General features: G+C 30.6%; 1 protein-coding gene across 1 annotated transcript in view; it reads left to right on the plus strand.

The window, feature by feature from the left end:
* Nucleotides 1-16,202, plus strand: part of LOC134725534 (fas-binding factor 1-like) — a 51,834-nt gene extending 35,632 nt beyond the window's left edge. Inside the window, exons 18-31 of the mRNA XM_063589435.1 lie at nucleotides 889-966; nucleotides 1,270-1,370; nucleotides 1,643-1,690; nucleotides 2,138-2,296; nucleotides 2,646-2,753; nucleotides 3,406-3,545; nucleotides 4,354-4,472; nucleotides 5,756-5,878; nucleotides 6,224-6,367; nucleotides 8,628-8,846; nucleotides 9,249-9,386; nucleotides 10,536-10,653; nucleotides 11,212-11,387; nucleotides 12,141-16,202. Coding sequence (XP_063445505.1) covers nucleotides 889-966; nucleotides 1,270-1,370; nucleotides 1,643-1,690; nucleotides 2,138-2,296; nucleotides 2,646-2,753; nucleotides 3,406-3,545; nucleotides 4,354-4,472; nucleotides 5,756-5,878; nucleotides 6,224-6,367; nucleotides 8,628-8,846; nucleotides 9,249-9,386; nucleotides 10,536-10,653; nucleotides 11,212-11,387; nucleotides 12,141-12,212 — 1,743 coding nt within the window. The 3' untranslated portion in view covers nucleotides 12,213-16,202. The remainder of the gene's footprint in view (nucleotides 1-888; nucleotides 967-1,269; nucleotides 1,371-1,642; nucleotides 1,691-2,137; nucleotides 2,297-2,645; nucleotides 2,754-3,405; nucleotides 3,546-4,353; nucleotides 4,473-5,755; nucleotides 5,879-6,223; nucleotides 6,368-8,627; nucleotides 8,847-9,248; nucleotides 9,387-10,535; nucleotides 10,654-11,211; nucleotides 11,388-12,140) is intronic.
* Nucleotides 16,203-22,624: the final 6,422 nt, after the last annotated feature.

Here is a 22,624-nt window from a genome sequence, read left to right on the forward strand (position 1 = left end):
TATCTGAGATACTATAAGCAATCGGTCTAGTATATTCGGTGTATGGAAGCACTGTAAGCTGTACATGTCCAACTGGCAGGTGTCATCTGACCTTGACCTCATTTTCATGGTTCAGTGGTTATAGTTTAGTTTTTGAATTTTGGTCTGACTTTCTTATACTGTATGCAATAGGTCTTCTATATTTTGTGTATGGAATGGTTGTAAGGTGTACAGGTCTACCTGGCAGGTGTCATATGACCTTAACCTCATTTTCATGGTTCAGTGGTCAAAGTTAAGTGTTTGAGTTTTGGCCTTTTTCTCTAATACTATATGCAATAGGTCAACTATATTTGGTGTAGGAAATATTTCAAGATCTACATGTCAGTCGCGCAGGTTTTATTTGACTTTGACCTCATTTTTTACGGTTCATTGCTCAGTGTTTAGCTTTTGTTTTTTTTGGTCTGTTTTTCTTAAACTATAAGCAATAAGTCAATTTTATTTGTTGTATGGAAGAATTGTTAGCTGTACATGCTTACCTGGCATGGTTCATCTGACCTTGACCTCATTTTCATGGTTCAAAGGTCAATATTAATGTTTAGTTTTCTTGGTTTATGTTAAGTTTATGTGACAGTAGTAATAAAGCTTTATTATTAGGACTGTCAACATAATATCAATGATTAGTAAAGAAGGCGAGACATTTCAGTGTGTGCACTCTTGTGGTTTCTTTGAATTTATTATTAATTTGCATTCACATTTGCGTATGAAGCTTATAACTGTTAGCACATTATTATCTTAAGCACTGTACTGTTTTCGTAACTATCTTTTAAAAACATTTTTTCACCTTTACCTTGTCCTTGGTTCTATCATTCTGCCTTATATTTTATGTATCCATTTAAAATCTTATTTCAGCAACCAATGTCTAGTGTACAGTCAGACAGATTTGCAAGAAATAGTGGTATGACACTTGGAATGGACCCAGAGACAAGGGTAAGGATATTTAAGTCCTTACAATGGCTTACATATCAGTACAAATTAAGCTACTGTTTTGTTTTTGTCTTGTTCTACATGCATTAAGGTAGCATTGGTTCTTAAGTGAAAATCTGTTGTTTCATATCAGGAATATTTCCCTGGTGAATAATCTCCAAGAAAAGTTGATATGTCTTTCTAGCTTAATAATAATTAAATATCTTTTTTTGTTTTTTTATATTTTCTAATCATATGGTTACCCTTGTGAGAAAACTGCATATTTGTAAAATACCTCATTTCATGTTAAATGTATTCTTTTCTCAGATAAGAAAACTAGAGATAGAAATAGATTGTGCCAATTCTTTACTAGAATCAACAAAGAGGAGACACCAGGATGAGATAAAAGATATAGAAAGTTCTTACAAGTAAGTTAGTGAAAAGACACACTAAGTTTAATGTTAAAGGAAAGGAAAGGAGTGAATATAAATAGAAAAATTTTATCCTGCATATCTATTTTTTAAAAAAGAGATTAGTTTTGACCTATATATGATGGGTTCAATTAAGGAATAACCTTTAACTATAGATATATGTCTTAATTCTATAACCTTTTTCAAAGTAAGCAAAGATATATAATGGTTAGATGCAATTTTAGAGATAGCGCTATGTATGTTTATCCATATATTTTTTTTATTTCTAGTACAAGATTACAGATGTTAGAAGAAACACACACAAGTAAAGAGAAAAGGTACAAGTTATTATGTAAACATTACCTTTTATATCAATTGCTAAATGAGTATGACTCAGTTTCTTCTCTACCAAAAAGAAAATTGTAAAGATCTAATGTCAGATAAGAAATATATACTGATGATCATGTGGATGTATATATATACATGTATAATATTTTATTCTTTACCTCCCATTTATTTTGTTCCAAAAGATTTATCTTTTTACTTTTAGGTAGAGGGATAGTATATTGTGAATTAATATGGCTTCTACTAACGAAAGCTCCATGAAGCTAATGTGTTTAGAGACTACTTATGTCAGTACACCTTTCCTATATTGCCTATATTGTGAATTCCACTTAATTTTTTTTTTTAAATTGTTAAGTTCTAATGTCAGATAAGAAATATATACTGGTAATCATGTGGATGTATATAAATACATGTATAATATTTTATTCTAATGATTTCAGACTGAGAGAGGAAAATGAATATATGATGTCGCAGCATTTGACTAAAATAAGAGGAATAGAACAAGACAAGTCCGATATAATCACACAGAACTTTAAAAAGATAGAGGAGATAGAAAGAGAAAAAATGGAAGATCTCTCAAAAGTAAAAGACATTCATAGGTAATTTTCATTCTCTTTTTAAAAGGAAATGAAACAAAACTGACCGATTCATTTCTTTTTTGAGATGGTTTTTGTCAATATAAAAAGCCTTTGAAAATGCAATGCTCAAGTCTTGTATATATAATTATGCAAAAAATCAGGTTCCCAATATTAAAAACTTGCATTCATAATTTTAGTAGCAATTTTCATGTACAAAATGTTTGTAATTGCCTTGATTAGATCTCACATTATTGGTTGTAATCAGTGGTTTGCAATAATATTTACATGCAATAATTTATGACTTTACCAGTATAATTTTTTTGAGATACAAGTGTTATTGACATAAACATTTTGCAACCTTTTGTTGTAGGAATGCAATTGAACAATTGAGGAAGGATCATGAAGAATCCATTCAAAGGTTAAAGTCAGCTAAAAACAGTCAGATAGAGGCTGTAGCTATATCACACGATACTACAAGGTAAGGACGTCTATAAGTTCAAATTAACAAATAATAATCAGATAGAGGCTGTAGCTATATCACATGATACTACAAGGTAAGGAGGTCAATGAGTTCAAAGTTAACCTAAACAGTAAGTTAGAGGATGTAGCCATAATTACATGGAATTTCAGTTAGATACAAGTCATTTACAAACAAATAAAGACTTTATACAAATAACAAGATGCCAATTAGACAACTCTCCACCAGAGATCAATGACATAGAATTTAACAACTACAGGTCTCTGAACAGCCCTTAACAATGAGCAAAACTCATACAGCATAGTCAGCTATGAATGGCTCTGAAATGATCTATGTAAAACTAGTGGCCTGATTTAGATACAAAACAATGAACATAAACATACATGATATGCAGCAACGAATGACAATCATTTAATTACAGGCTCTTGACTTGGGACAGTTACATACATAATGTGGCAGGGCTATACATATTTGCAGAAGCTTCAAACCCTCACCCTTAAGTAGTTAAACCATACAACATGATAACTGATACAAAGCATAAACACATCTAGTAAAAACACAGACCCTATAATCATATGCTATGATTCTTTAGTGCTTGAAGGTCAAGAAGTTTAAATTCATATTTGATAAGTGAAATGTTGAAAACTTTCAGATCATTGGCAGTAGCTGTAGAAATGATACAGACTAATGCTAGAGATGTTGGAGAACTTCAGAAAAAGTTGGATCAGTGGCATAGTATGGGAATGGATGAACGAGAGATAGCTATCAGATCTAAAGATGAACAATTAAAAAGTAAGATGTAAAACACAGCGAATAAAGAAAAAGGTTTATTACATTCGTGTAGTAAATATTACATAAAAGAATAACAAGAAAGCACACAAATTACACACTCACATACATCCATTGGTGTCAGTGAACAACAGATATCTGTCAAATATTGTATAGAGGGCTATTTTAGCGGTGTGTAAATTTTCACTTGTTTTTGCAGATAGAACAAAATTGCCAAAATAAATTCAGACAATTTAAAAGTGTACATGCAAAGGTATTGATAAAAGTTTTAAATCTGCCAAAATATTTTGTATACCTTATTCAATGAAAATCTTGAAAATGGACTCTCAAATAAAGACATAATGATCTTCATTGTATCATATTCATATACCTATCCCATTTAATTGTATGTAGTACGGGTATATGCATTTAATTTTTTAGAAATAGTGTATGTTACCATATATTGATAATATTGTTAAATGTCTTGCCTTAATTTTCACAAAAAATAATGGAATTTAACAAGTTATATTTGAGCAGATTAAAAAAAAGAAAATATTTCTATTAACTTAATCTTAATTCAATTTAAATTGACTAGGATTGTCAGTTTAATTTAATCTTAATCCAATCTTAATTGACTAGAATTGTCATTTTTCCTATCGAAGGTCAGTGTTTTTTTCCTGTGCTCTGCCTCCACCAATAAAACTGGCCGCCACTAAACAGCCTTAATGCGGTGCTTAAAAGTGGCATTAAAACACCAAAAATAAAATCCATTTAATAACTAAAATTACCATTATTTATAGTCGATAACTCCAAATTAAACTCTATATTACAGTATTACAAGAAAGACTAAGAAAGCAGCAAGATGATAATGATAATGAAAGAAAACGTTTAGAGGATCTTATTACAAGATTGGAAACACAAATCAGAGAGCAAAGCAGAGTACATGATGAGGTGAGATTTATTTCTAACTTACAACAACTATCTTAAAAATATCAGGGGCACATAGACCAAAGCTACTTAGTTTTGGACTAGGACCGTCATGAACTGAGTTCAAATTGAAAATATTTTTCTCACCTCCTCTAATGATGCACCTCAAAGTAATCATGCTATCAACTCTATTTTTGTTGAGGATGTTGAATTTTCTTTGGTATTATTCCATTCTGGAGTTTCCATTTCAAATGAATGATTTTTGTAGAGCCTGCACCTTTTGTACCTAGCTCGAAGGTGTCCTCTGACCTTGACCTCATTTTTATGGTTCAGTGGTCAATGTTAAGTTTTTGAGTTTTGGTCTTTTTTTTTCTAAACTGTATGACATAGGTGAACTATATTTGGTGTATGGAAATATTTTATGATCTATATGTCAGACACGCAGGTTTTATTTGACCTTGACCTCATTTTCACGGTTCAGTTTTGTGTTTTGGTCTGTTTTCTTAAACTATAAACAATAGGTCAACTCTATTTGTTGTATGGAAGAATTGTTAGCTGTACATGCCTACCTGGCATGGTTCATCTGACCTTGACCTCATTTTTATGGTTTCTTTGGTCAATGTTTAGTTTTCTTGGTTAATGTTAAGTTTATATGACAGTTGTAATAAAGCTTTATATTTAGGGCTATCAACATAATATCAATAATTAATAAAGAAGGCGAGACATCTGAGTGTATGCAATCTTATTAATATTTTGATTAATACAACAATTCATATTTACTCATTGCACAGTATGTCAGCAAAAGACACCAGTATAAAATCCTAATTTAAACAATGTTTTTATGTGAATTATCAAGTTTTTAAAGGTGAAAATTATGTCATCAGTACTCAAAAATAAATAACACCTAAAGAGACAGGATGTCAATAAGAGTTCAGTTTTCAGATTTCAAAGGGTTTGGTTTTTGCAATGTTAATCAAAATACTCAAATAGCAATACATCAGGGCTCTCGGTCATAAAACTGAGTACAAAAATCCTGCTCAAAAGTTTTATTACTGCAAGGCCAGGACTTGAAAAATAGTTGGGATGAAGGTAATGTTTGTCTTTTTCTGAGTTCAGTTTAAACAGTTCTGTTATTCATTTATATAAAAAGTTATCAAAGGTACCAGGATTATAACTTAATACGCCAGACACGTGTTTTGTATTCACAAGACTCATCAGTGACGCTCATCTTATGCAAGTAATACTCTTTTAAGTTTAATAACTCTTTTTTTTTCAAAATTTATAAAAATGATTATTTTGTCCTGCAGGAAAGATGGAGTTTAAAGCAAGAACACAACAGAATGCAGAGTTTACAGACTACGCTAGAGGAGGAAAGACGACTCTGGACAGAACAACAAGCCAGAGAAAGGACTAATATTGAAAAAATCAGGGTAAGAAATGTGCATAAGAAAAGTTATAATACATTGATATTAAGGAAGTATTTCAAGGGATTCACCTGACTAGGGCCTACCTTAGAATTAGAAAAAGCATGGAATTATATTTCTATCATTACAAGCCTGGAAATGCCTGAAATTCAAGAAAAATAATGAAAACCTCCAAAATTTAATGCTTTGATGTAAGCTTTAGAATAAAAATCATAACCCTTTCTCGTTGGTCCCATTAAGAATTTCTTGTGTATGATTTTGCTTACATGTAAATATTTGATTTGTGAAATAGTCCTTTTTGAATCTCTTTACAAGATAAAATTTTGACTATATTGTTGCATTGTTTCATAGGAATCACTATTAGAAGAACAGAAATCTGTTTTATCACAACTACACAGAGAAAGGCAGGCCTTAGCAGAAGAAAGAACACAATTTATGGTGACACAGAAAACACGCAGAGATGATCTTGAAAATTATAGTGTCAAACTTTCTCAGGTAAACTAGAGCTATAGATTATGATGTTTTCTTTACCCTTTACTTCCATGTTTAGATTGTAGGTACCTTCTCCTCTACTTCATACTTCATTTGGCCTTTTAATATTTTAAAGGAGTAGAAGCAATAAAGCCCTTATTTGGCCCAAAAATTATTGCAAATTTAAAAGTTATCATGCATATTCTTGAATTACTGCAAACTTGACTAAGGTATAAGGTACTTAGAAAAACAAACCAAATTTGACATCGAGCAAGTTACCATGGCAACAAATCATGACTAAATTTGCATATTTTGTTAAATTTCTTGATTTTCCTTGTTTTTTCGTCACATTTTAAGTGTATTTTAGATTGAAAAAGTATGTGCGCACCCAAGAAACAACTTTATATTTGGTGAGATTATGCCAATAGTTGTAAAAAAGCTTCCGTTAAATTATTTTGTTGTTTCTCGGCTGCGCACAATGTTTCCACAACGGAAATAGAGACAGAAAACTGCATAATTTCTGTATGTTTCTTCATTTTTGTGAAAATAGTACACATAATGACGTAATTGTGACGTCATCAGAAATAAATCCTTATGTTTTTCATTTATATTTCTTGACCCTATGCATTTCTTTACATTATGTGCCAATTTGAAATAGTTATCAAACATTTTATTTTCTTGGGCCAAAACTAGGCTTTAATGCCCCTACTCCTTTAAGTGTCACAGATAAGTCTTTTGTAGAAGAAACATGTGTCTGGTGTAAAAATTATGAGCTTAGTATCTTTTTGAATTATGTTTTTTATATCCCACCTACGATAGTAGAGGGGTGTTATGTTTTCTGGTCTGTGCATCCATCTGTCTGTCAGTTTGTCCGTTTGTTCATTCGTCCATGCGTCCGTTCATCCCGCTTCATGTTAAAGTTTTTGGTCAAAGTAGTTTTTGATGAAGTCCAATCAACTTGAAACTTAGTACACATGTGCACCATTATATGATATTTCTAATTTTAATGCCTATTTAAAGTAATGACCACAATTTCATGGTCCACTGAACATGTAAAATGATAGTGCGAGTGGGGCATTCATGTACTATGGACACATTCCTGTTTTCGTTTAGCCTGCAACTTTTGTTGCAGAAAGCTAGACATAGCAATAGTGACCAAGTGGCAGCTGCGTTAACTTACTTCTTAAAAGCTTTATATATTAGAAGGGGGAAGACCTGGATGCTTCATACTTTGTATATATGGATGCCTCATGTTAAGAAGTTTCTGTCGGTCACATGTCCAATGTCCTTTACCTCATTTTCATGGTTCATTGACTACTTGAAAAAAAAGTTACGATTTTTTGTAATGTTAAATTCTCTTTTATTATAAGTAAAAGGATAACTATATTTGGTATGTGCAAGGTCCTCATGCCTGTCAGACAGTTTTCACTTCACCTCGACCTCATTTCATGGATCAGTGTACAAGTTTAAGTTTTGGTGGTCAATTCCATATCTTAGATACTATAAGCAATAGGTCTAATATATTACGTGTATGGAAGGACTGTAAGGTGTACATGTCCAACTGCCAGGTGTCATCTGACCTTGACCTTATTTTCATGGTTCAGTGGTCAAAGTTAAGTCTTTTTTTTCTAATACTAATTGCAATAGGTCAACTATATTTGATGTATGGAAGTATTTTATGATCTATATGTCAGTGGCTCAGATTTTATTTGACATTGACCTCATTTTCATGATTCATTGCTCAGTGTTAAGTTTTTGTGTTTTGGTTTGTTTTTCTCAAACTATAAACAATAGGTCAACTATATTTGTTGTATGGAAGAATTATTAGCTGTACATGCCTGCCTGGCATGGTTCATCTGACCTTGACCTCATTTTCATCGTTCATTGGTCAATGTTTAGTTTTCTTGGTTAAGATTGTGTGACAGTTGTAATAAAAGTTTATGTTTAGGACTATCAACATAATATCAACGATTATTAAAGAAGGTGATACATTTCAGCGTGTGCACTCTTGTTATATGTTTCAAAGGCTTTCCATATTTTCAGATATGATATGATTATAACCAACTGTAAACTCTTGATTCACACTGTCCATAAATTTGCCAGTGTTGAGGTTTCAAAGTTTTGTTTGTTATATTGTTCTGAATGTATCAACTTAGTTGGTAGTTATGAGTACCATGCTGTTTGCTGATTTTATGAAACAGTAACTTTATAGTATGTATCACATGATGATGTGGAAAAAAAATTTGTTTACAAAATTGAAAATTTTATTTTGTGTTTTATTTAGGCTAAGACAGAATTTGATGCTATTATGAAAGTTATATCAGAAGAGAAGAACAAATCATATAGCAGGAAGGAAGAATTAACAAAAGAAGAACAAAGAATAGAAGAAGAAGGAAGCAAACTTCAATCAGAGAAAGCTAAACAAAAAGCCAAGGAAGATGAACTGATAGAACATGCACAGTTAATCAAAGAGAAATCGGAACAAGTGGACGAATACTATTTAGTATGTATTAGGAAGTCTAAACATATAATTTATATTCTCCTGACTGGCCTCATAAATTATTAATAGTGAAAAACTAAGAAAACTCTTCATATTTTGTTTAAAAATTAAACTTTATAGATGAATAATTTATAGATTTATAAAATATTGGTCATTTAATAACTTATTCATGACCCAAAAAGTTTAAGATTTTTGGGCTTGCAGACATTATCTTCTAAAACATATTGCATCTTATGGTAAATATGTGTATTATGCATAAAAGTTTAATTAGACTTACATTTATATCTTTTCAATTAACAATTATTTTATTCACTGGTATCCTTAAAAGTTAATAAGTTCTATGAATATTAACCACATGCACACAAAGCTTGGTGCCCCTTTAATATTTTTTATGGTTTTATGTAGGAAGCAAACAGTAAATATGAAGAAGGAATGATGGCATTAGAGGCTTCACAGAGAATAGAGGCTGAGGAGAACCAGAGGCTAGATAAAATACACAAACAGATGCAGTCACTACAGAATAAGGAAAAACAAATATCAGAGGTAGGTTCTCTAGTCAAAGTAATTGAAAGTGTCCTACTAACTTCTGAACAGCCACTGATAGATAACAAATATCAGAGGTAGGTTCTCTAGTCAAAGTAATTGTAAGTGTCCTACCAACTTCTGAACAGCCACTGATAGATAACAAATATCAGAGGTTGGTACTCAAGTCAAAGTAATTGTAAGTGTCCTACCAACTTCTGAACAGCCACTGATAGATAACAAATATCACAGTTTGGTTCTCTAGTCAAAGTAATTAATAGTGTCCTACCAACTTCTGAACAGCCACTGATAGATAACAAATATCAGAGGTAGGTACTCAAGTCAAAGTAATTGTAAGTGTCCTTCCATCTTCTGAACAGCCACTGATAGATAACAAATATCAGAGGTTGGTACTCAAGTCAGAGTTATTGATAGTGTCCTACCAAATTCTGAACAGCCACTGATAGATAACAAATATCAGAGGTAGGTACTCAAGTCAAAGTAATTGTAAGTGTCCTACCAACTTCTGAACAGCCACTGATAGATAACAAATATCAGAGGTTGGTACTCAAGTCAGAGTAATTGATAGTGTCCTACCAAATTCTGAACAGCCACTGATAGATAACAAATATCAGAGGTAGGTACTCAAGTCAAAGTAATTGTAAGTGTCCTACCAACTTCTGAACAGCCACTGATAGATAACAAATATCAGTGGTTGGTACTCAAGCCAAAGCAATTGTAAGTGTGCTACTAAATTTTGAACAGCCACTGATAGATAACAAATATCAGAGGTTGGTACTCAAGCCAAAGTAATTATAAGTGTGCTACTAAATTTTGTTTCGCCTGCTGATAGTTTAACAGGAGATGTGTCTTAATATGCAAAATCATTTTGGAGAACCCATGGGGTCATGGTTGTTTTAAAACAGGAACAATAATTAATATGATGTTTTTACACTAATTTGTGTAGGGTATATTAATGAAATGGTTTTATATTTTGATACATTTTCATATGTATTTTTTGAAAGACCCTGACTATAAGAAAAAACAAATGGGAATGATCATGCTTGTGTTAAAACAAGAGCACTTTTAATAAGATGTTTATACAAAAAATTATGTAGAGTATGTAAGAAAATGATAGTATCTAAAATATATTTCATACACATATTTCAGGAAAGACTCAGACTTTCAAAGGAAAAGAAGGAAGTAGAAAATTTGAGAAGTGCTGCTCTGTGTCCTAACTGTAGATCACCATCGTCAGGGAATAAAATGGTTGTTATGCAGTCAAATGGTAAGTAACTGTAGGAACTGATGAATATGTTTGCTCTTCAAATAAAACCAAAGATATTTTATTAGATATTAATAAATAGGTTGTCATCTTTTCCCCACTTACATTGGATTTGTAATCTCCATTTACAAGTATGCCACATCTTTTAAGTGTATGACTGTGGTGATCAGTTGAAGGTTGATTATCCAGCGTTAATGATTTAAAAAAGATGAACATTGAAAGATAAGCAACGACAATCAAAACAAAAAGTTAGCATATGTGGTGTTTTTATCTAGCCTGCAACTTTAGTTGCAGAAAGCTCGACAAATGGATAGTGATCCGGCGATGGCATTAGCTTACTTCTTAAAAGCTTTATTTTTTATGAGGTGGAAGACATGGATGCTTCATACTTTGTATATAGATGCCTCATGTTACGAAGTTTTCATCAGTCACATGTCCAATGTCCTTGACCTTATTTTCATGGTTTAGTGACTACTTGAAAAAAAAAGAAAAGATTTTTTGTTATGTTCAATTCTCTCTTATTATAAGTAATAGAATAACTATATTTGATATTTTTATCAGGTCATATGACTAATGGAACAGTTAGTGACCAGTTTCCTGGTGTGCCTGCTACAACTTATCCTGTACATTACCAGAATACCTCACGTCCACCATCAGGCCATGTGTCACTTAATTCAGTCACAGAATCTATTAAAGCTGATCGATCTATCAGAATGTGGAAAATGGAAGCTTTTAAGGTATTCTTGACATTTTAGTTAAAATTTTAAAGCATTATAATTATAAATAACAAAACAACTGCTTTTCAGTGACAAAAAGCTAGAGTCATGTTTGAACTACAGAATCCCATAGTCATAACAAACAATGAAGTGTTCAGTGTTACTTATAAAAATAAGAAGATGCGGTATGAGTGCTAATGAGACAACTCTCCATCTAAGTCACAATGTGTTAAAAAATATAACCATTATAGGTCAGAATAGGTATTTCAATACAGAACCATGGCTTACACCAAACAGTATCATAAAGATCCCCAAATATCTCTTGAAAATTCAGAAGGAAGATTTGTTAAGCATGTTAAATTTTCAGTAGCTTCATTCAGTTTTACAGAGATATAATCACCACTAATCACAATTTGCTTTATATTTAATGTTGTTATACATTCTAACAATACAGTAAGTTTAATAGAAACAAGAATGAGGGTGGCTATTAACAACACTGACTAGCTATAAAGGGTTTGCACAGTGGAAATTAACAGAAACATAGATTTTCATTATGGAAAATGAATAGTACAAATAATTAAAATTTTGATATTTCCAGTCTAAGATACTTTAAGATAAACAAGTTTGAACCTTTGATGCCATAGATACATGTTCAAATTTTAAGAACTTATATTGTTTATATTGATTTTAAACATTTTGAAAATTAACCTGTACATTGAATAACTGTTTTTTAACTTCACTTAAAAATTCAACATGAATTCCTTTACATTCCAGGATCAGAAATATTTAGAAGAAGAAAGTTTATTTTTATATACCCTAAAACAGATGCCATACAGTAATCCATGAATATGAATGCTTAGAAAAATCAGTAATGTGCCAAGTTAAAACTGTCTAAAGTTTTATATGATAACAGTGTTTTATCTGTCTAAAATACTTAATGTTTAAATGTTGAGACAGTGCTTTTTATGTGGAGTATACTTGTCAGATATAACTGTTTTGTGATTCAGATATATGAAAAAAAGTGTTCAGTCATGAATGTGTAAGATAGTTGTGTAATATAGTCATCAAAAAGTAAATCAACATTTAAAAGACAGTTTTTTAGAAATGTGTTTTAATGGTAGTAGTATGGAAAGGTATAGAAAGTAGTTTCTCTTTGTTGTGTTTTAAATGTTGGTTTCATTTTAGCTCACCTGGCCCAAAGTCGTTATCTTTTACAAAAATCTTCTCCTCTGAAACTACTGGGCCAAATTAAACCAAACTTGGCCACAATCATCATTGGGATATCTAGTTTAAAAAATGTGTCCGGTAACCCCAAGATGGCCACTATGGCTAATAATAGAACATAGGGGTAAAATGTAGATTTTGGCTTATAACTCTGAAACAAAAGCATTAAGAGCAAATCTGACATGGGGTAAAATTGTTTATTTATTCAAGATCTATCTGCCCTGAAAATTTCAGATGAATCGGACAATCAGTTGTTGGGTTGCTGCCCCTGAATTGGTAATTTTAAGGAAATTTTGCTGTTATTGGTTATTATCTTGAATACTATCAAAGATAGAGATAAACTGTAATCAGCAATAAAGTTCAGTAAAGTAAGATCTACAAACACATCACCTTCATCAAAACACAATTTTGTCATGAATCCATTTGTGTAATTTGTTTAATATGCACTTATACCAAGGTGAGAGACACAGGCTCTTAAGAGCCTCTAGTTATGGTATTTTTCGATGTGAAAAAATCTTATCTATCTCACACTAAGTTTTGTAAAACTTTAGTTTAAAAACTTCCAACATCAAATGATCTGCTGAAAGCAATTTTTTAAGTCTGATTAAAGTTTTAGAATTGAAATTGTTTGATTTTAAAGAATGATTTATGATTCTTTTATTTTCAAATGTACTTATTCAAACAATAGATATGTGTTAAAAAAATCTTCCAATGTCATTGATATACATTTTACTCATAAAATATTTTATGATTCAAATAATGTCTGAACTTAAAAGATCAGGTGCCGTCCATGTTTTGTATTATGTCTACAATTATTTGTGTTGTTACTTATATTGCATTTTTATTTTTATTTATATTTTGCATTAAACTGCTGCTAAGAGGATAACATTTTTTTATTTGAAGATTTTTAAATATCAAATGGTGATTTTCACTGCTGAGCCAGTAAATAGATATATGTGACCACAAAAAAAAAGATGCATGCAATTTTAAAATCAGTCACAAAATCTCGCACTGGTGTGACAACTTTAGACCGTAAATAGTGGAATTGATGCCCTGAAATTTATGGTTTTATCCAATCAAGATGAACATTAATTTTGTTAAAGGTATACCAGACTGGCTTAGTTATGGCCTAATCGTGAGAAACAGCCATTAGCCCATTACATAAGTATGAATCATATCTGAAATGACTGGTTAGAATGTATAATTTATTCCATTCCATCAGATTTTTATTTTAAAATGCTCTATATTAATTCCCTTTTGTCCAAAATTATCTGGATTTTTTTTGTAAAAATTATTGTAGGACAAAAATGTGCAAATAATTTTACTTTTACCACTGTAATATTCAAACTTGATTTTGCATTGCACACAAGTGTTTCTTTGTTTTTTCTCTTACATGGCCAATGTGTGTACTGTTGTTTTCTACTATGGATTCATTTATTTTCGTGGGCACTAATTTTCGTGGATGAAGTATTCATGGACATTTAATTTTGTGGTTTTGCCGAAGTGTTTATACAATCCTTTAGAACATTTGTCACTCGTTGAACATTTAATTTCATGGTTCATCTATATCAACGAAATCCAAAAAAAAAAAAAATCCAACTAATAATAATGAATCCACAGTTTTTACAAAAAAATTGTTATAACACAAATGCAAGCTTTTTTTTCAACATATTGAATTTTTTTATACATACTTTCCAAATCATCATTTGTTATCTAAATTGGACACAAGACTTGTGAATGTTACATTGTTACATCATTAACATTGTATGTACATGTATTCGGCGTTTTGCATTTGCGCCGATCTGCACTTCATTTGCGCCGATTTTTTCTTTCATTTGCGCCGATATTTTCTTTCATTTGCGCCGATTTTTTTACAGGTAAATTACAGGTGAATAGATATAAGAAAGATGTGATATGAGTGCCAGTGAGAGAACTCTCCATCCAAGTCATGTTATTTTTCATTTAACATTATAGACCTCTTCCATTAGCCACTTGCACACATTTATGAATTGTCAATCATAACATGTTTACATCTGTTTTCCCCAGCTCACAGTGGGGAGGTGGAAAAAGGCCTACAAGATACATCTCAAGGACTTTTCCTTGATCGTAACCGTAGTTCTTTAGCCTCTGTCTTTCGGACATCTGCCACATATTTATGCTCGATCTGTGTTTTGACAAGAAAATCCGTGGTGACTCTGGCTTTACATAGTTTTATATTAGTAAGCTATGTTGTTATATTTCAGGACACTAACCTTCCGATATGTATGGCCCTTGATGATTAAGGAATTGTCTCCTCGGCTCGTTTCAGTGGGCAATATGCCCATCATGTAACAATGAAATTGCAGAAAAATATGAATCAAAATTATCTTAAACATGAATGAAAAACATTTAAACAAAATTTTACCAATGGTATAGTATATGTACAAGTATTAATTTACCTGTAACTCTAATTAGGAGCAAATGAAATCGGCGCAAATGAAAGAATGAAAATTTTCAAAATCGGCGCAAATGTCATATGCCCCATGTATTACTAGTCTATAAATGTATTATGTAAAAAAAAATTTGGCAGTATGTAATTAGTCATCAATAAACAGATGTGTATTGAGCTGAATATTAAAAGAAAAATATCCTTATGGGATATATTTTTAGTTCTGATTATGAACTTTATCTGTTTGTTGTGTGAACTATACTATGGCTACACCAGTAAAGGGTACACAATTCAATATCTTTTGATATGATAATTTGGTCAAATATTTAATGTATTACAATTTTATATTTTGATGTTTAGTTATTTTTTTTAGTTAAAATAATTTTTAAATCATCTAATTGGTTTTGAATTAAATGAAACTTGTATGTATTTTCAGCATTGTACAAATTCAGGGTTGTAGGAATCAAATCTCATTATTTGAAGTGAAATATAAGCAAGTTAGTAACATGATAAGAAATTTTCTTTTCGCATTAGAAGCATACTTTTATGATGTTAGAATGGTAAAAGTAACTTAGACTTTTGAAAGAAAAAACTTCTAAAAATTCAAAGTGTTTCATGATGTAAATTGTACACCATAGCTAGACGCTCCCTGAGAAATGTTTTACCTCTTCTTTTTTATATTTAGGATGAACTTATGTGTTTTCATTTTGATCTCCATGGCCATTCAAAATGTAACTGACTTTGCAAATTAAAATGTGAATATTTTGTGAAACCCCCTCCTGTGCCTGATGTTTTGTTTCAATTACAAGTATTCAGTTAGGGTGGATATCAGAATTCACATGTTAATGAATGTAAGGAGCATTGCTTAGTTTTAATTTTTTCTGCTTTTTGTTTTTAAGGTTTCTATGGACACGAAACAGTAGATTTTCCAATGTTTCTAAGCTTTAGACTTGATTCGATTTAATGTAATGATGTTGCTTGACTAGTTTTCTGACGTACCTGTACACAAACATTATACTTTTCATATGTTTTGACATTGTTAACATTGAATGTATTACTGCAGCATCTGATGAATACAGGTAAAACATTAATCTATATTCTATATTTTTCATCAATGTCACTTCAGTTGTATCAAAATATTATTTTGGTATAATTTTACTGTTGTGAATTTTACAAGTTTTATACTTAAGATAGTCTGTGATATCAATATTTATTAAAAAAAAATTATACAAGTATATGTTTGTTCTTTTTAAATTTATTCCAACTCTATTGACGATAAAAGCGCTGTAATATTAATGAATGATATTTGGCATGCCTGCAATGAAATCTTTGGTAGATGAGATTATGGTAATACTTTTAAATGGGGAACTATGCTGGCATTAATATTTGCAGATACCTTAATATCTCATCCCAGATTTTCACCAAGGTGACCAACAAATTGTATTTGGGATGTTTATAATGAGACTATGTCAGCCGATCATTGTGACACGTCCTTGAACCCATTACACAAGCCAGCGGTCATGTTAAGGTTAAGGTTGATTATAATTATACATTATTGGTCTCTTATATTTGGTATTTGAAGTGGTTATGAGGAGTATGTATCATAAGACATGTCAAATGGCCAAGGTCAAGGGTATACTAAATGATATTTTGCAACACTCATCAAATGTTATAAGGACACTGATCATGTTTTGGTTAGTAAACAAGACTATTTATATGTTCCTTTTGTTAATTCAGAAGCAAGTCCGTGGCTTCTCATTAGCAGCAGAACAGCTGCCACAAATGGAAACACATAAGTTCATCCTAAAATTTTGGATTGTTCATGTTTTTCAATCTTTAGCTTTCTGTAAAAAAAGAAAAATCCCAGAATGTGAAACATAGGGATTACAATCAAGCAACGGCACAAACTAATTGTATAAAGCATTGTATTTCAGGCAGAATAAGATCTGGATGCTTTATACCTTGTCTGCAAATATTTCTGTTTCAGAGTTTATGTCCTGAAGTTATCTATCCATTTTCCTTAACCTTCTTTTCATTGTTAAGTGACTGCTTGAAAAAAATGAATATTTTTCATTTAAAATACTCTATAATTAGGATAACTATATTTGGTATATGGGATCCTTGCAAGGGTTAAGTGTCTGTTAGACAGGGTACCCTGATCCTGTAACCAATTTCAGATACTGTTAGTAATAGGTTAACTATATTTGGTGTAATGTAAATTTTGTGAGGTTTACATGTGTAACTGACAGGTTTCATCTGACCTTGACCTCATTTTCATGGTTCAGTGATCTATCTAAAGTTTTTGTGCTTATATATTATTTTTTAGATAAAATTAAGAAATAATTCATGGAAGCCATAGATTTGTTGGAAATTTACACATGGCCCAGGCCTTGTGTAAATTTACAACAAATCTATGGCTTTCATGAATTATTTCGATTCTAATAGGACAAATAAGTTAATTTAAATACTGAAGCGAGGGTTGGTATGCCGTGTGTGGAGCTGTTCTTTTTTACTCCTTGTTAGATAAAGCTCAAATATTCTCATACATCTTTAACTTGCATTGATTATTTCGTTAATAACCGCTAGAAAAAATATGTTTAATTCTCAAACCCAATATTTCCGATTTTTAATTTACATGTTTTCTTGTAAGCTACGGTCAAATCCAAAATTGACATTTCGTAAAGAAGAAGCTGCCATGTTGACTCGCTGAATCAAAGGCAATAGAATAGAAAACCTCAGAATTCCATTTTAATACAATATTATACGAACTTCGTTGGTTACAAAAAAGTTTTTTATTTTTGTGATATTGACTAAATATTGTTTTTATACTGCAACTTAAATTAGTATATTGATATTTTTTTAAATCGTAACATAAATATCAAGCTTATTTGCATCCCTAAATGAACCCCTCATTGTAGAGAAAGTGTTCCATGATGAAATTGACATTGCACAAAATATACAGTGTTACTATATTTAGGAAATAAACAAAACTAGTTGCAATACATTAATTCTTTTTATTATGCATCTGAATAAGAATAAAAGTTCTGTAATGTTTTTTGTTTAATTAAACTTAGTAATACAATAAATTTGGCAAAGCGTTTGCAATGTAGGTTCAAATACATGTGGATTTACGTGGGAGGTATATTGTAACATCCATTATTATGTATATCTCTGATTCTGCGCTAAGTATAGATATATCGAGAATTTTCACACAGTGTTGTTTACAAAGCGAAAGAAGCATGTCATATTAGAATGAGCAATATATCAGCTGTATTTGATGTAGGGTATGATCCTGTGGACATGTGTCTGGAATGTATAATATGACCTTGAACCATTTTTCATTCGACAATGTTAAGTTTTGTGGATTGGTCTATTTCTAGGATACAATAAGCAAATAGACCACTGTGTTTGGTTTACATGTCTGTCTGGCAGGTTTCTCCTTACTTTGACCTTATTTTTTATGGTTCAGTGGTCAATGTTAAATTTTTAAAATGGTTTTGTCAGTTTAACAGACACTTTAAGCAATAGGTCAGCTTTATTTGGTGTATGGAATGATAGTAAGGTGTATTGTCTGGCAGGTCATACATGATATATGACCTTGATTTTATTTTTATGGTTCATATGTTAATGTTAATTTTTTATGGTTATGGATATTTTCTGATACTGTGGATTCATTAATATTCTTTGGATACCAATTTTTCGTGGATACAGGAGAACCACGAATTTAAATGTTCAACGAAATACAAATTTTGTAAAGGAATGAGTGTAGACTTTGCCAAAACCACGAAATTAAATATCCACGAATATGTAAGTTTTCCTCAAACCACGAAAATTGGTACCCACAAAAATAAATGAATCCACAGTACTATAAGTAGTATGTCAACTTTCTTTGTGTATGGAATGATTGCATGGTGTACATGTTGACTTCAATAATACATCCGACAGACCTATTTTTTATAGATCATTGGTCAATGTTCAGTTTGAATAATTAGGTCTTTACTCTGATACTATAAGCAAAAGGATAAATATATGTTATACATGGAATGATTGAATGGTGTACTTGTCTGTCTTGCAAGTTTCATCTGACCTTGGCCTCATTTAAAAGGATCATTAATAGGGTTAAGTGTATTTGATAATTGTAGCAAAACCTCCATATTGCAAAATTTGATCTTAAATTGTTACTTTTTTGCACACTGATACTTTCATGGAGAGTTGCCTCATTGGCACTCATACCACATCTTCTTATTCATGTTTTCAACATAAAAAAGCAGGCAGTACTTTGACCTGTAACAGTTTACTTTTTACTAATTAAAGCTTGGATAGAGTTGTCTCATTGGCATGCATACCACCTCTTCTTATATCTTTATTTAGATATTTCAGCATGAGTATTTCTAAGATAACAGCTAGCTTTCATCAGTTGAACGGTTTGAAGAAATGAATTGAAATTTCAAAAATTGTTTCTACCCAGTCATCCAGTGGAGTTGTGAATGGGCAAATATTTTTTGTATCAATAAAAAAAATTTGCAGAAAGATCCTAATCTACTAGTCAAATCTGTGTTGAAGAGGATGTGGGTGTCTGACAGATCTTAAAAGCACACGAGCTTTACACATTATCAATGTCAAGCTGATGACAAAATATTAAGTCAATCTGTTCAATATTACCTTAGAAAGGGGATGGATACTAGTGAAATTAAGAGATCGATGGACAATCAAATGATGATTAAAGTCACTTAGATAAAGCCAAACTCAGAGTGAGGGTATAGAATGGAGTATAATATAATATAACCAGAGTGTAGGTAAATAAAAAATAAAAAAGATTGATCAAAGTGGAAATGTTTAATGCAGACTGATTCACAGAAATAAAACCAAAATAAAGAGATCAATTAAAAACATGAAGTCACAACAAAATGTTCCAATAATGGAATTCAAATTAAAAATAAATTATAACTGACATAAATAGCAACAAGAAAATTAAAAAATATTCTGACAAAATCTGTTTATTTTATATATGTGTGTGCAATAATAATGTTTTCATACTTTAAGATGAACTTATCATCCCTTATCTACTCTACATTATATTAGCACCTATAATTTTCTGAAATAAGTTCAGATATTTGATTTCTACACAACAAAATTCTACATTGATACTGTGAGTCATGTGCACCATTATAAGTTGTTTACCATTCTAAGATATACTGTGGATTCCTTTAATTTTGTGGGTATCAATTTTCTTCATTTCAGGAAACATTGCATTTTCGTTGATATTTTATTTCATGGTTTGCCAAAGTCTACATACAGTCTTATAGAACATTTGTATTTCGTTGAACATTTGAATTCGTGATTCACCTTTACTCAGGAAATCCAAGAAAATTAATATCACACGAATGAAAATGAATCCACAGTATAATATGTATGGTACTGCATCATGAATTTGTTAGCTTCAAGGTTATTTGTGACTCTGTTTACATTATTTGTATTAAAGTTATAAGATTTTTATTTATCAATTGATTTAAAATCGTTCCAACAGTTGAAATTTTATTTCAACTAGAGGTTATACAAAACTAAAATGATACGAAGAAAAATGTAGATCTGAAATTGATAGAATTCCAAACAACAATTCTATTTCCAAATTATCATAAAATTATAAAATATACAAATATTTTCAACAACAGCATCTTCACTTCATTTTTTTTCCTTTGTCTTTTTTATAAATAACCAACAATATGTACTATAATCTAATATACAAAATAAAAGATTAACTAAATTAGTTTGAAGGTCAAGACCAAAATTATTGCTAGTACCTCAGTAAGTTTAACAAAAAAAAGATTAAATGAGGTGATTTTCACCAAGACCCTCAAAACAATATTCCTTTCTCATAAGTACAAAATGTAGTAAGTATTTAACATCATAATCAATCTAATGTCATCTTTTTATTTGAACTTTCACAAAACAAATTATAAGTAAAATTACTTGTAAGTCATGCAATTTCAAAATGCCTTTAAGAAAAATTTAATCTTAAGATTTGTTTGCCATTTGTGTATTTGAGAATGAATTCAAAACTGTGAATAAAAATCAATAAATTGGAAGGAATCATGTTCAGTTTTAACTATAATACAAATCACATTCAATTTGTAGATAGCGTTGATATGTATGTCAATGTTTAGCCCAATACAATTGCATATTTATTATTCAAAGTTTATTTCATATTGGATAACTCTGAAACATGCATTCATACTCATTATCAAAGGAACAAGAAATGATACCAAAAGCCCATATCTGTCCCATTTTTTTCAGTTCTTAAACTTTTTTTTTCTTCTCATGTATTTTGTTTTCAGACAAAAACAATTAAAATTTAAAAAAAAATATGAAATGAGAGCGATATCAAATGATGATTTGATGAAATTTTATTATCATTCCTGGTCCCTTCATAATTATTTTGCTCCATTAAAATATTCCACAATTGGATATTATGTGCAATAGATCCTTCATGGTTTTACAACAAAATAACATTCCTCCCACTAGCAAAATAATTAAGAAAACAAAATATTATTGTTTTTTTCTCGTATATTATATACAATTCTAACATGCAAAACCAAAATGTGGTGAAAAAAGTTATGACATCCATTTCTATACATGTTTGCAAAAATATGTCATGGCATATCTTATAGAGAGATGACAAAAAAAACATTTTTTAAAATGATATCACACAAAAAAAGTCTATGGTATTTGGTTACTTTGAGTTAATCAAAACACTGAATATGAGCCAGCATAATTCACTGAGCACAATATAACAACTATATATATTGTCATTGTGTATATAGGAATGGGTTCCAGCCCAAACTTTTAAATACTGGATCAACCAGAAAATATAAATAAATAAGATTTTCTTTCTAGGAAAAAAACCTCTGTTAAAAGAAATTACTAATTAAATTTCTCATAAATAAGACAAAATGAGCAATATTCCTCTTTTCAAACAGTTCAAGTTTATTTATTACATCATAACCCCATTGCTGCTTTTTGAAAATTAAATTAATCCACAGGATGTGTAAAATAGGCATTTGACTACTATTAATTTAGAAATTATTGCGAGTTTTTTATTATTGCGAATGATGCGACTGAGTTGTAAATGCAAGAATTAAAACTCGCATTTTGTAATATTTTAACTGAATTAAGCATGACTTTTCTCAAATTCGTAAAAATTAAAATTGCTTTCAAGTGTAAAATGACAAAATCGCAATAATAAATGCACACAATAATTTCTGAATTTACAGTATATAAAAGTTTTAAATTTCCCTTTGAATCTCAAACATGATTAAATAAAATTTTGCCTATTGAAATGACTGTCTATTAAGAAGAATGTTAAAGTCCATGATTTTTTTTTTTGAAACTTTAAATAATAATAATAAAAAATAAAATAAATTATGGCATAGTAAAATAATGTTTTCCACAGAAATTAACCAAATCTTAGCGTGCAATAAATTCCAATATTGCACTAGTGCAATAAATCTTCAAAATTTATGACGTCATCAACGACAAAATCTTAGTTTAAACCGTTTTTTACTTTCAAATATTATATTGCTATACAATAAAATGGTTATTGCATGGA

This window comes from Mytilus trossulus, chromosome 7, assembly GCF_036588685.1.
Source record: "Mytilus trossulus isolate FHL-02 chromosome 7, PNRI_Mtr1.1.1.hap1, whole genome shotgun sequence".
Taxonomy (NCBI): domain Eukaryota; kingdom Metazoa; phylum Mollusca; class Bivalvia; order Mytilida; family Mytilidae; genus Mytilus; species Mytilus trossulus.